This window comes from Glycine max, chromosome 12, assembly GCF_000004515.6.
Source record: "Glycine max cultivar Williams 82 chromosome 12, Glycine_max_v4.0, whole genome shotgun sequence".
Classification (NCBI taxonomy): domain Eukaryota; kingdom Viridiplantae; phylum Streptophyta; class Magnoliopsida; order Fabales; family Fabaceae; genus Glycine; species Glycine max.
The window spans coordinates 7,066,735-7,082,315 of NC_038248.2; the positions used below are offsets into that span (position 1 = coordinate 7,066,735).

The window sequence follows — 15,581 nt, forward strand, 5'->3', positions numbered from 1 at the left end:
TTTGAAACCTTGCGTAGAAGCTCATATAAAGATTGATCAAGATCATTGACACTGTTTTTCTCGTAATTTTCTCATAATGTGGTTTTCAGAGGTACTATTTTCAACTTGAACAAAATGTGGCATGAGATTCTTCTCCATTATTGGTCTTGGCTGAAAATATATGAGCCAAATTTTAATTATACATTCATGCAATGGGAGGCAAACACGGGCCCTATATCTACATTACCAAAAAATATACATATAACAACATTGGATAAATAACACTTTCTTACGACTTTGCGAAGACATATATTTTTGGTAAACAATCGCTCGGGCTTAGTCGTTGTGACCCCCTTTGTGAGGAGGCACCCCTTCTCCTGTATCTTACAAGTGTTGTTATCTCATGTGGAGGACGTTCAACAACACTTTAGTAAGGAAAGTGTTGTTGTAATGAAAATCTAAGACAACGTTTACAATAACAAATATTGTTAAAGTTAAAAAAAAACACATCTTTTCTAAACAATGTAAAAGGAAAAAAAATCTATCTTTCACTCTTTCATTTGTTTCCCTTATTATTCCTAATTATGTCCCTTGTTAGGAACCCTACGGTCGACCTCGAGGTCTTGTCCTTATACTCTTAGTCACCCCCTTTAATTGTCTCGTCGCTTCACTACCCATGTCGTCCTATGGAAGTGGTGTCATTCTATTCTTCTTCAAAATGTCGAGTCAGGTTGTGTCAATTTGTTCATGTTTAATTTATAACTATTGTTCCTATTCATGTTCCAATTTCATGGTTGTTTGCCTATCTTATGGAGCTTTCACACCATCTCCCCTGAACATCTGAACCTTTTTCCCTTGATTTTGCTTCTATCTTATAATTTTCACTGCGAACCATAATTCTCCCTAAGTCATATTCGCACAACTATGTTTCTATGGCGGAAAAATTTGGAATTGGAAAAGACCACATTCGTGCACTAAGCCCTTAAAAGGGTTTTTAAGTTCTTTGTAAGGAAAAAATATAGGATTAAACCCCAACCAGTTCGATGTTCAACTCTCCAAAGGCACTGATCTTCCTCTCAATATCGACTTCATCAACCCCAAGGAAGTAATAATGCTTGCCTCTTTTTGTTGAGTTCAAAACCCTTGGTGTTTTAATTATGACAAAACTTCTAAACACAAATCATAAGCCTTTTGAGTTTATGTCTACTCATGAGTTTGCTTAAGCTTATTAAAAAAAAGACAAGTTCTATAAAGAAAAAAAATTAAAGTAAACCCAGGACTATCATGGTGTACTTAAGGACTATAAGAATAAGAACATCAAAATGATATTCTGATAACATATCAGAAGCAAGCCAAGATAAATTTTGATATGACTATATCAGAATGATGTATTGAAGTCAAGATCATGTAGTATCTATGCATCAAAAAGAAACTGCATCAGAGTTATCTACATTAGAATGGTAAAGATCTGGACTCTGACTTTCTAAACATCAAAATGATTCAGAAAGGCTTAGGATGCACCTAAAATACAACATCAATTCTTCCATATGTTGTCACACGTATAGAGGGTACATCAGAAGACTAATGATGAAAGTATCTCACTTTTTATATGTTGCCACACACACTAAGGGCACATCAGAAAGTGAATGCTAACAGGTAACACCAGTTGGCAAAGTGGCATTAAGCATCCCTAGCGGTACAAAAAGAAAGGTCGTGATGATATCATCTACGTCTGTACCACTCCTCATGGAGTAGGTCCCGCATCCAACCAAGTCTTTTTTACCATGGAACGGGAGAATTCCCAGTACCACTACAAGTCCAGTTGGGCTATGAGTGTGATGGGAACGACCTTCCCAAAAAGCTAGCCCTTGATCGGGGTCGACTTAGAGCATTAGAATGAGCTTGAGAAGATCTAGCGTGCAACATCAGAATGAAGACTGAAGAGACTTTGTGAAGTCTGAACCAAGTACATAACACTAACACAATAATAATCTTCACATGTTACGTATGTTGAAGTATGCTACTTCAAAATGATTTGTGTTGTGATGAAGTGTTTGGATTGATGGATTTGAGCTATCTACATTATCATGTCATGTTATCTTCATCAGAAGGAAACTACATCTAAATAGGTCCTTCGTCAAAAATATAAGAATGTATTTCTAAGAGACCACTAGAAAACTACTTAGAAATTGATCATTAGAATGACAACATCAAAATGGATTGATAAAAAAAGCTAACAATTGTAAAGTTAAAAGCTATTTGTCTACTTAAAAAAATAAGATACTCAACTGTCATAACAGTTAGATAATGGCTTGTTTGACATGTAGAGCCTATAAAAGGGTAGAAGACAACTGCAAAACAAGAGAGAAAAGGTAGGAGGCAGCCTGCAATGAATGGTTGTAGTAGGAGTGCATACAACTTAGAGCTTCAAAGAAGATTCACCTCAACGAGTGTTGTAAAGCTATAAAAACCCCTCAAACACCTTCTCCTAAATTATAATTTGTATGTATCCTAAATTAACCATGTGGGATAAGTTTGGCTATGAGAAAAGTGATAGGGAGAACCCATGGAATGTGGATAGCTTACTGAGAGTCTCTAAGATGACAGCTTGAAGAGGCTAAAGTAAAATAATACTTGGGTAGCCTAGAGAAGTGAAAGAAATACTTGTATTGTCTCTCCCATGATCAAGTGAGTGTCATGGTTGAATGGGTTTTGCTTCCCAAGAGTGGGAGAACCATTTTGTGGGTTAAGCCCACCTAAAGAAGTGAAGAATAGTGGGATTTTCTCTCTTATGAAGTTGTGGTTAAGATGGGTTATCTTCAAGCCAAGACTAGGTATGGTGACATGGTGAAGGAAATGGTGTGAAGTCCAACAAGTGGTTGTTAGTTGTAAAAATCTAGCATGTTGTTGGTTTTGTTAGTGAAAATTTCATCAGTTTGTGTGAGAACTACATGTAGCTTAAGGTTGGGGTGAACCAGTATAAAAATCTATGTGTTGAATCTCCTCTTCCCTTCTTCTTTACATTATGTTATTTGTAAATGCATCAGAACATTCTAAGCATTAAAATGCATGCATAAGAAGGTTTTCATAACAAGCTTGACTATTTTGTTAAATGACATATCTAAACTAAATCATCTTTGTGATAACAAGATACGTTTTACACTAGTTCAATCATATGCATCAAAGTATGAAAACTTTTAGGAAAAAAAATGAAAATGATTATGTGCATGAAAAGCTTCAAGCAGTATTCTGAACAATGTCTTTCTGAGTACAACATTCTAAATACTATAATTAGCATAACAACTTTCTAAGTGATAAATCATCATTACATAATCTGTGTTTTCATGACAACTAAAAGATACATTTATCTATGTAATGATCTTTCAAACATAAGCAAATGAACATTGATATTAGGCTCTCATAATCATATCGAACATTTAATGATGAGTGTTGTGACTAACCACTTAAAAAGTTTAACTCTCTAAGTGTTTAAACCTTTGTGACAAGACTTGCTGAACACCAAGATAATTTTGAGTAAAAGTTCAGAAAGGTTAAAGTTTCAGGAAAAGTTGACAAAGTCACAATTCAACCCCTTCTTGTGACATTTTGATCACTTCACTTTTATCTTCCTCAATTTTGTTCAGTGTTAGGAAATTCCTAGGATAACACATTGTTGTTGTTAATATTAATGGATGGAGTGAAATATGATTGATTTTTCTTATGTGTTCCTTTTCTTTGCTTTTAGTATTTAAGCAGCTAGTAATTTTTTACATTTGTTTAGTAGTTAGAATGATTGTTACGAAAGTATTTAGTTATAGAAGATTGTATTTAAGTAATTTTAGTGTATGCAAATTATGCATTTAGTGTATATGAACGTTGTTATTAGGATTGTAAATTTGTAAAAAAAAAATGTTGCAACGTACACAAGTTATGATAGTTTTAAACTGTCATTTTTTTCTTAAATGCCTAATGTATGAGACAACGCTTGTGATAAATAATTTTGTTTAAGGGCCTAAATAAACATCACATGTAGTTAAAAAAGTGTTGTCTAAGGATTTAGATAGACAATGTTTGTCCTAACACTTGTTTAGTGCAAGTGTTATTTACGAGGGTCCTTAAACAACACTATTAAAACCAACTCCCCTTTTAACAATTGTGAGACAAACAACACATGAAAGTGTTGTTTAAGGCCTTATTTTAGTGTTATTAAACGGTTTTTTGTAGTAGTGCTACCAATAGGCTAATTGAAGACAAAGTGGAGGAAAGAAAATGTTGCAAGAGTCTTGAAGGATAAATCAGATTTACATGCAAAAGTTAAAGGAATTAGCACAAAAGTTATTGCACAGTTCCAATCTTTTCAAAGCTAGGAGATCCAAGAGAGATCATGTGGGTAAAGTGGTTTGAGATATAAGGAATTTGTTCTTTCAAATGTAATTGAGGGGAATATGCTTCACCTTTAATATCTTACTTTATACATGATAAGATTCCAGAGGGGAAAGTGTTTAAAGAATTCATGGATTGATGTATTAAGTATGAAAAGGTGGTAAGGTTTATGTGTTGAGAGTGGAGGAATTAATCCATTGTGAACACAAAACTTGTATTATGGCACTACTTGTGCTAATCTTCATTATATTCTCTTTTGCTTATTAAAAAAACAAAAAGACCATTAATACTTGGTGATCTGAGGTTTCCTAACAATTTAGCAATAAGTAGTGATAGTTGTCACTTGCAACTTTTGATGTCTAAGTAAAAAAGCTAACATGTAATGACTATTTATCAAATAGATAACATATCTAAATAGTGGAGTAATGATATATACATAAGAGTTTAAGAAATAGCATGTTAAGTGACAACAAAACATTTGCCACTAGAGAGGTTGCATTACAAAGAAGATGTGAGATTTTAAAATGATCTCATTTGCCAAACTTATCACTCATGCAGTCATGTCTTATGTTAGGGACATTTAAGGCCAGAGTTAAATATGAGATTGATAACTGATTAAAACAATAATTTAAGAGAATAACTTTAAAAATAATAATTTGCAAACCCAAAAACAAAACAAAAAATGATCACACAGTTGTTATTTCAAAATATTTTTTTTCCTCACATATTTTTTTTAAAACGACTATACATACACATTTAAACAATATAAATATTTTTTTAACATCTTATTTATTTCTATTTCACTCTACTTGTCATACAACATCACCTATCACATTATCACTTCTCCCTCTTTTATTTCTTTCCCTCTTAAAATATAGACTAACATTGAATGGCCACAAAACATTATTCTTATTATATTAAACACATAATTTTTTTGTACAAAACTTAAATGGTTCCGTCTTACAAGTGCCGTAATCGAGAATTGTAGTGTAAGAGGTAAATGTGTATAGATATTACAATATTGAACAGTTTCATGAACAAAGAAATAAGAAATAGTAGCCAGTATCATTGATTAAAATATCATCAATACACTTTAATGTACTAATTTTAATATGGAGTAATAATTTCCAATTAAACCTTTTTTTATCATTAATTCCTTTCTCAGTAGTCATCACCCCAACAAGACACGTTAAACATATATGGAACAATTTCCCCCTTCTTTTTTTTACCCTTTTATCCACTTATCCTCCACCTCTTTCGGGTAATCAGTTACTATCACAAGTTTCAAGAACAGAAAGACAAGCAAGAAAAATCCAAAATTTGCAATGGCTTTAGTATTTACTTCACTGGGCAATAATAAACATAAACGCAAATTCAAAAAGACGCCTGTTTAAAAGAGGAGAAAAAAAAAGAAAAACGTTCGATTTAACTGCAACATTATATTATTTACACGAAAACTGTTCCTTCATTCACTCATTCATTTCATGATTCCATTCACATTCATGTTGTGAACTCCTTTATCTATTCATTTCCTTTCACAAACCCGAACCGGAAACCCCCCTCTCAAAGTAGCGGTTAGACCGGGCGCGAACCGGGGCTCCTGATCCGGTTGGGCGACCCGAATATCAAACCTGCGAACCAACGCAACCACAACGGACTTCATCTCCATCAAAGCCAAGTCCTTCCCCAAACACACCCTTACACCAGCCTGAAAAACAGGGTACTTAAAGGGACACTCTGGCACGAACACCCCATCACGCAGCCACCTTTCGGGCCTGAAGTCAAGACAATCGGGCCCCCAAATATTTTCCATTCGGCCCATCGCGTAAGGGTGGTAAGTTACCCTACTGCCCTTTCTCACGAAAGTGCCATCTGGCAACACGTCATCCTCCGTGGCGAACTTCGAATCGAACTGAATCGGTGGGAACAGCCTCATGCTGTCGTGAATCGCCGCGTTCAGGTAATGCATTTCGCGGATTTGCTCAAACGAAGGAAACTCCTGGCCCGGGCCCATCACCCGGCCCACCTCCTCCCTAATCAACTCCTCCACCTCCGGGCTTTTCGATAACAACATAAAAAAGCCCGTTAACCCGGCAGCGATGGTGTCACGACCCGCTAATAGAAAACTCACCACAATGTCTCTTAAATAAACGTCGTCGTCTATTGATCCCATGAACCGCGAGAGAAGGTCGTTCCGCGTCTTGAACCCCATTTCTCTTCTCTGCTTTATCATCTCTTTTGCGACGTCGTTTACGACGTTAATTGTTTCTCTCAGTTTCTTCTCGGATCCTATGTTGAGGAGTCGTTTTAGTTTCCAAATAAACGGCGACGCGTTCATGGCGCGTTCGGCGGAGAGCTTTGAGGCCAGGTCAAACGCGACGGCGAGGTCCGAGACTGGGAGATTCGGTAGGAGACAACCCGGGTCGAGCCCGAACGAGAATTTGCATATGTTGTCGAACGAGAATCTTCGTAGTATATCTTGCAAATCCAAAACGCAGACGGAGTTTAATTCGCCACGCGCGGTTGATTCCATGATCGGGATCAGTCGCGCGTGGATCTCCTCGTTGACTAATTCCATCGCGTACGTCCGAATCGCCACGCTGCCGAGTTCGAGACTCGCCATCTTGCGCTGGAACTTCCACGATTCGCCGTCGACGTTGAAGATTCCTCTTCCCAAAAGATCGCCGAGGATGGTGGAGAAGGGTTTTCCCTTGGGGTAGTTTTGGAAATTCGTCTTGAGAATGTGCTCCACGTTGTGGGGATTCGAGGTGATGGTGTTCCCCAGCACGTGAACGTGGATGGTGCCGGTTGGGGATTTACGCAAGAGATGAGTGTACCAGTCGCAGAGATTGGGGAACTTTTTCAGCCAACTCACCGTCAAGTAGCTCTTGCAAAGATCGCAGTTACACCAGGGCTTCATCCTGGAGATGAAGACGAGGAAGGAGAAGAAGGAGAAGAGAAGGGTGAAGGAGAAGAAGAAGAAGCCGCAGGTAGCAGACATTGATTGAAGAGAAAGAAAACCTGCAAAACTCATCTCTTTAGTAGTAAATTTTTGGAGTGAAGGATGGAACTGTGGAGAAGAAGGGTTGGAATGTGTGATATATATAACGGGGTTGGGTTCACTGTACTGCTACTACAATTAACTAAAGCAATACAATGGGTAGTGGTTTTTGTTTTGACATATAGACACGTAAAAGACGTAGTAGTCAACTCGAGGAAAGATAGAAGCGGCATGAGTAAAGCGTGCGCAAAATAATCAGACATAGACACGGGTCGTAGTGGGGCCATTATTTGTACCACGTGAGGGTTTAGGTTGTTAGTGTGTGTGTGTGGGCCAAAACTTGTTTATTATTTCGGCTCTGTGTTTGGACACTTTACAGCCCCAGCCAGCCGTCAGTTGGTGCCAGTTGCATCAACTCGGGGGGGTTCAAGATGGCTTAGGTTTATGGTTTTGTTTATCTCATGTCGGCATTTTGGGCCAGATAGAAGTGTGAGTGTGAGTGTGAGTGCTGAGCTCTCACAGGACGAGTTCAACTATCACTTTCGTTCACCAATACTTCATTCAACGCTGGTGAGTAGTTTTGCACGTTTTGATTTGGTTTACTTTAAAAAAACTAAAGGATTTTAGTCGGCAAGGGTGAGTCCTCATGTCGAGGACAATTAAGGAACAGCCTAGGGAATCCTTATAATGCCCACGATTAGAACACGAATTTAGGATTGCTACTACGATTATGGGAATGAGATGGATTTTAGCATTAATTAATGAAAAACTAAATTAGGCATTAATAATGTAATTTTTTTTTTACATAATTATCTAATTTCAATTTACCGTATATATGATAAATTTATTTATTTTTGTGATAATATTATTTTATAATGTGAGTTTATAATCATTAAATTCTTAATTAATTCATAGTTCCGGATATAATATACTTTAAAAGTAGTTTCAAAATTACAATTGTTGTGAAGTGATTTTTACTCCATTAAGGGTTGAGTAATTAAAATTGTGTATCTCAAGTTAATAGACAATTTTGGTGCAAAAACCATGTTCAATTGTAGAGGAGTATTTATATGAAAGAGTAAAAAGAAAATATATAAACAATACAATTACACAAGATTATTAAGATTAAATCTTAAAGTCATCATGTGACTTTAGGTAGTTTTATGATCATTTAATAACTTTTAATTTTAGAGAATGCATGTCGGACAAGTCAGTTTAGGAGCTTGCATTGTAAGCTAGTACGACTAACTTATAAGTTGGTGTGGTTAGTTTTATTTTAGTGGCTTTTAGCTTATTTTCATAAGTTATTTTAACTAACTTATAATAAATTTATTTTTCCATTTTTATCTCAATTAATTTGCTTGAAATCCTTCTTACAAATTTTTATTTAGAAACCCTTCTATGGGCAGACCCGACCCATAGTCTCAGTATCTGATCGATCTGGGTTCGACTGGAAAAGGGGTTTCTAAGATAACCTTTGACCCAATAAGCTACTTGGTATTGAAATCATACCATATCCAAGTAATAGATAGGAGCTGATCTTTATTATGTAAGGATAATATCTTATCATAAATTTTTAATTCAATCAAACTAGTTTTAAAATTTGTCCTTTTAGCTCCTAGCTCATATCTTATAAGTTTTATTTAACTTACAAGACAAACACATCCCTATTTATTCACGTAGAGTTATATGATTCAAATATATTTCTCTATTATTAACACTCTTCTCATTTCACGCTGTACACTCCTTATAATAAATTGTAGCATTTCACTTGAAAATAAGATTTGATGTAGCATTTAATACTATTAATTAATAAAGTATTTAACATTATGGATGTAAAATTTAATATTACCAACTGTTTTTTGACTGAATGTCACTAATTGTTGTATCTATAAAAAAAATGAAACTAACTAGATAGCACCCATGTGATACACGGGTAAATCTGAAAGAAGAACTTTTTCGAATTACATAAAAATGACATTGGCAATTTTATAATTCATTATATTATAGAAAGAAAGAAAATCTATGGTCAATCCATATGTCCATAATATAAAACTTAATTTTTTTTTTCTTGGGACAATATAAAACTTATTTATTAATTAATAAGGAATAATAAAACATAATTAAATGTGATTAGCTTTTAATAAAATTTAAATTTAATTTTGATAATATTACTCTCTTAAGATAAAAAAGTTGTATAAACAAATGAACTGCATAACAAAACATGAAATAAAAATAATAATATTATTATTTTCATAAAAAACAATTCATAGATTATTTCATTAAACCACTTTTGTGAAGATCAGTAATTTAACATCTGTAGAAAAAATATTGAAAATAAAATTAAGTGAATGAATGGAAAAATAATTCCATAACGCATACTTAAATGATTAAAAGTCAATACAATATTAAATTCACATTAATTTGTGTAAATTAGATCAAATGTTACATTCATTTTTATTTAATTTGATCTGATGTAAGAAAAATTCAAGAAAAATATTTTTAACAATTTTTAAACAATGAAAGATAATAAATATGAATTTAATAATTTTATTTCAAATATTTTTTAATTTTAATTAAAGCATTTATAACATCTTTTAAAATTTTATTATGGTTCTCAAATAAATAAAGTCACTTAATTTGAAAATATTAATTTACACATAACTATTCTCAGTTTTAAAAAAGTATTTCTAATATTAAATTTTACTGTAATGTTATGAAAGTGTTGTATTAATAAAAAAAAATACTGCAGGTTTTCATATATTAATTAAATATATTATATAAATGAAAAGTCATATATTTATTTTTTGACTGAAAAACTCATATATTTATTAAAAATATTAATTTATTATTTCTAATTAATACTATATTATATTTAATATATACAACTTTTTCAGTCAAAAAATAAATATACGACTTTTCATTTATAGAAAAGTAAAATAGACTTGAATGCTGTTTAAATAAATAAAAAATACTTGAATATGAAACTCTTTCTTAATTTCAGTTTCATATTTTTATATATTAATTATCATCATCCTTATTCTTCCTCTCTAGTTATTTGTTACATTTAATAGGTATTTCAAAAATATATTATATTTGATGAATATAATATTTAATTACATTTTAATTACATTATATGTTATTTAATAAATAAAAAACAAATATTGTATTAACATTGAAATTAATGCATTTTAAACATATACTTTGATTAATAAATAATTAAAAAACACATAATAATACTAGAGTATTTATACATTTATTCATATTATTTAATTTAAGTATATATTATAGTAGCATTTGACTACGATATTTAATATTTAATGAATATCTAATATCTTGGACGAAACATAAAATCTAATGGCCTTGGTTTAGGGTCACTTTCTTGATGCAGTTGCTTCCTGCACCTTAAAATTTGTTTCATACATCTTTTTAAGCTTTTGGAAGGATTATTTCAAAATATAATTTTACATTTTGAATTAATTAGGTGCAGGAAGCAATTGTGAGGATGCAAGAAGCAATTGTCTTTCTTTGATTACCAAACGAAAGAACGAATACAAATGTTTTCATTTTCGTGTTATGCATTCTTTGTTACGTGAATCACTTAAAACTAACAAATTGTTATAATATTTTAGTTTTTGACAAAAATATGAAGGCAAGAGAGCGGAAGGAAGACGAAAAAACAAAATATATACATAAAGTGACACACATATCCCAAATATTAAAAAAAGATATATAACAAAAAAAGTATTATTGTCTAGGAGTGTTTGAGATTTTGATTCTATCCATGATTCAATCTGACACAATTATATTAAGTTGAATTTTTAAAGTGTTCGAGTTAAATTCAATCCAATACAATTAAGATTTAATCATAAAGGAGTTGAATAATAAGTTTTATTTTTTTGAATTTGACTCAACTCATATCATATAATTTAATTTATCATTATATATAAATTAATTGTTAAAAATAAAATCCCTTAGTAATTTTTAGCTCACAAAGTTTATTAAATTAAATCACCCGTGATATTTTTTTTTCTTTTTTACGTTGTCATTTTTATCTTTTTCTTGATTTTGCTTATGTTTTTGCATGCTAATATGATACTTTATTTTTTATCTAAAATAAAAATATTATATTAACATTGAAATCATTAATTCCATTAATAAAATATTTTTACAATTTGATCTTTTTTGAGTGTTAGTCATTACATATTTATAAAACTTTAGGCAAAAATAAATTATTGTTATAAATTTTAAGAAATAAAAAAATAATTTTATATTAAGGCCTAATTAACCCTATCTGACCCAACTTTTTTTATGATTGACGTTGGGTCGGTTGGAGTTTGTAAAAAAATTACACAAACCCAACTCAATCCAACCAATAAAATTTTGATCGGGTTAGGTGATAGGTTTAGTTAAACCTAACTCAATCCAACCCATGAACACCTCTTTTATTGTCTTTGTAGCAATATAACCCTTTGCTATTTTTCTTTTGGTTCCTTTGGAATAGTTGATTTACAAAGGGAAAATTATGAAAGGATTGAAAACAACCTTAAAATGCCTTTCATCCATTGTTTGGAATCTTTCACAAAGTAAAGCTTTAAAATGCCTTTTATCGTTATTTTTACTTAATTAGAATATTCAAATTTGAGTTGTACAATTGAGAATAATCGAGAATGTGTTTGGATTAAAGTTAAAAAGTTAAGTTCAACTAAACTAAGATTTTTAAAAAGTTTAGATAAAAGTAAGTTGGATGTAACTTGATTTATGTTTGGATAATTTTATTCTAAAAGTACTTTTTTTTTTTTAAAAAGCTTGTTTGAGTGATTTTGTTGGAAAAGTATGTTGCACTATATAATTAACAAAATATGCATAGATTTTATAATATAAATACTATAATAAATTATTTCATTATTTTATTAATATATTTGAATTGATAATATATTATTACATCTTGTTAAAAATTGGTGGTAATATTATTAATAACAAACAATAAGTTTGCAAAAATTATTAAAATATACACATAAAAAATATATTTTAACTAATCAAGTTATGAGAAATAAAAATTAATACAATAATTAAAATAAAATATAATCAATCAAAAAAAAATAATTAATTCATTATACTCCAAATTTAGGTACAAGATAAAAAATATAATACATTTGTAATATAAATAACATGATTAATTAGATGATGTATGTTCTATAATTTTATCTATGATTAAATCTCGAACAATATTCATCTTTCTTCACAAATATAATAATTATTTTCATCTTCATAACGTTGAAATTTATATTGTTTTTTCTTCTAATAAAGTTGTGGACAACCATTGTTACACTAATTCATATTGTTTTTTCTTCTAATAAAGTTGTGGACAACCATTGTTAAGTAATTATTAATTTCACATCGGCGCCTAAAATCTGAAAGATGATAACATTTACATCTATATGTACCAACATATCTTATTGGTGTTGAATAACCATAATCCACCAAGTAATATTTACCTAATAAAGAAAAATAAATATTGTTATTTAAATTTCGATTTCCATTCAAATCTAAATAAATTTAAATTATAAGAAACATATACCTAGAGAAGGATGAGGAAAATTCATGATGGGAATTGTGAGGACATTCTCAAACAACATGCATCATGTGCAATGTCTTCCCATCCTAATAATGCAAATATATAACACATGTTCCAATCACAAACAATCATTACATTTTGTGTTGAGTGTCCTTTTCGTCCAATAAATTTATGTTGTTCGCTAGGACGAACCATGTATGATATATGAGTACCATCCATTGCTCCTATAACATTCTTGGATCAACATAACGAAACCTAAAATCTTTTAATTTGATGTATTTGAAGGTTAGTCTAAGACAAGCAACTAATACTTTATGAAAATGTCTACTTTCAGACTCTTGTGAGTGTTGAGACCTTTCTTGTATCATCCTATTGTCTATTCCATGACCAATCATGTTCAGGAATATTGCAACCATTTCTTGAATCCCATTCGTTTAGTTCCTTATAAACCATGTTCAAACAATTCAATGCAAGAGAATCCATTACCAAATTTTGCTACATGATTTTTCATTTGACAACAATTAAATGCTCTTGTCTAGTGAGTGTATTGCTCACAGTCTATAGCCCACAAGAGAATCCAATGGCATAACAACTTGGAGGATATTTGTAGATGAGAGATTAAGAATATATCCATTATAATAATAAAATTAGCTATCCAACTTTATTTGCCACACCGAAAATAATTGATAGAAGTATTTTCCACACTAATTTTTTTTTTTTCAAGAGAATAGCTCAAATTAACTATCCAGCTTTATTTTACATTTTACTAAACCTACACAAGTTGTAAATATATGACCTAAACATAGATTGTCATCCTATAGAACAATCACACAGACGCAACAGTAACATGAATTAAGAATAAATGCCAGAATCGTTGATACAAGAAAGAACACAACAAAAAAATTTATACAAATAAAAGATAATATATTCTTAGCATCTCTAGCTATAGCATTCCAAGGTGCATTATCAGTCAGCATCACCCTAAGTATTTATGTTGTACATTGTCAACACTAAAAGTATAAGCATTGTAGAGACTATACACGCTCTATGTATTTCCATTCCTTATAATTTACAGCAAAAAGAAGTGTTGTTGACCAAATCAAATGCTGCTAACAGAGACATTTTAAGTTGCCACTCTCTTGCGTATTCACATAAGATTTACATATCTATCAATGGTATTAACAACCAGTCTGTAATTACCAATTCATTTTGCCATGGCTCTATTTCATTTTGGCAATTCAAAGGTTCCAGAATTAGAATAATTACCAATACACATAGACAAAATTTAGACAATTCAAAGATTACAGAATGCATTAACATAAACCTGTCAATCAAATATTGAAGGTAATTATTTAATAAAATTATAACATACTATTATATTATTTATTTTATTATACTAAATTTGAAGAGCCAATTAAGCTAGCCCACAGTCACATTATTACTTAAAAATTACTAACTTTTAATATTGAAAAGAAAAAGAAGCCGATTGTTTCAAACTCTTTCTTCATCTTGCAAAAGGAATGGTTCGCAAAATGAACGCAACAAATTAAATTGCGGAAAAAAATATATACGAAATGCTTAGTACGTATTCAATTAAAACTAAAGAACTAAACCATGTGGAACCGAAATCCCACGAGGAATAGTTGGATATGGAAATGAAGGTGTTTAGATTCGAACAGACTGAGATATGCAGACACTGTTTTTGGACTGTTACTGCATCATGCAGATTGGTTTTTCGGCGCTACTAGCTAGCTAGTTGTCGGCAATGGCAACGTACATATAATTTTTTGATAAATTAATATCCAAGAACATAATGATAAGCATGAAACGAATTGGGATTGAGATGAGTTTTTTCTTTTTAGTTTTTTCAAAGAGACCTTGAGATATTTTTTTGTAAGTTTTAATCCTTTTTGAATCAATCAAATTAATTATTAATTTAAGATTTAATCACATTTTAAGTTTTTTACTCATTTCGAAGAGTATATTTTTTGGGAAATAAAATCCAAGTAAGATGAGTTTATCTTCATTTTTATACGTCTCATAATTTTAGAATATATGAGATTGATTTGATAGTTAAGAATAAGAGTTTAAAAAATAAGAGATTCTAAATTTAAATCCTATTTCTACCAAATTTAACAAATTAATATTTTTTAATAAAAAATTCTCATAATTCTAATATATTATTTATTTACACTCAAACTATCCTCTGGCTGACTTATTTGCTGATCCATATACCATGATAAAATGGTGGCCATGCATGGGCCCGTGGCTTTCCGGCAGCTAGCAAAAGATTGCTGCAATGCTGCAGGTAAAAAGACTGACACGCGCCGTGCACCTAGCTTAGCTAGCTGTGCATACATACAAAATCTCACAATGTTCCCATTTCCCACCATTGCAGCCAATGAAAATCAATACTCAAATAATATCTTCTAGTGTATCACGTTTCTTTTTGCAACAAATTTCATTTTCAAAAAAGTTGTATACAAATTTTGTTAGCAGCAAACTTTACATTTCCCATTATTTATTATTTTATTATATGAGTTTATGCTTCTCTTTATACTATACCACACTCCTTACATACGCAGCCTTTGTATTTTTGTTCTCATTCACCTTCCTCGACTTGATGTGCATTCTATTACT

General features: G+C 31.4%; 1 protein-coding gene across 1 annotated transcript; it reads right to left on the reverse strand.

Moving 5' to 3' along the window:
• Positions 1 to 5,751: 5,751 nt before the first annotated feature.
• LOC100813091 (cytochrome P450 94C1) lies at positions 5,752 to 7,510 on the reverse strand. Its single transcript, XM_006592251.4, has one exon. The coding sequence runs from the start codon at positions 7,394 to 7,396 to the stop codon at positions 5,888 to 5,890; it is 1,509 nt and encodes a 502-aa protein (XP_006592314.1). The 5' UTR covers positions 7,397 to 7,510; the 3' UTR covers positions 5,752 to 5,887.
• Between the last annotated feature and the right edge of the window lie 8,071 nt (positions 7,511 to 15,581).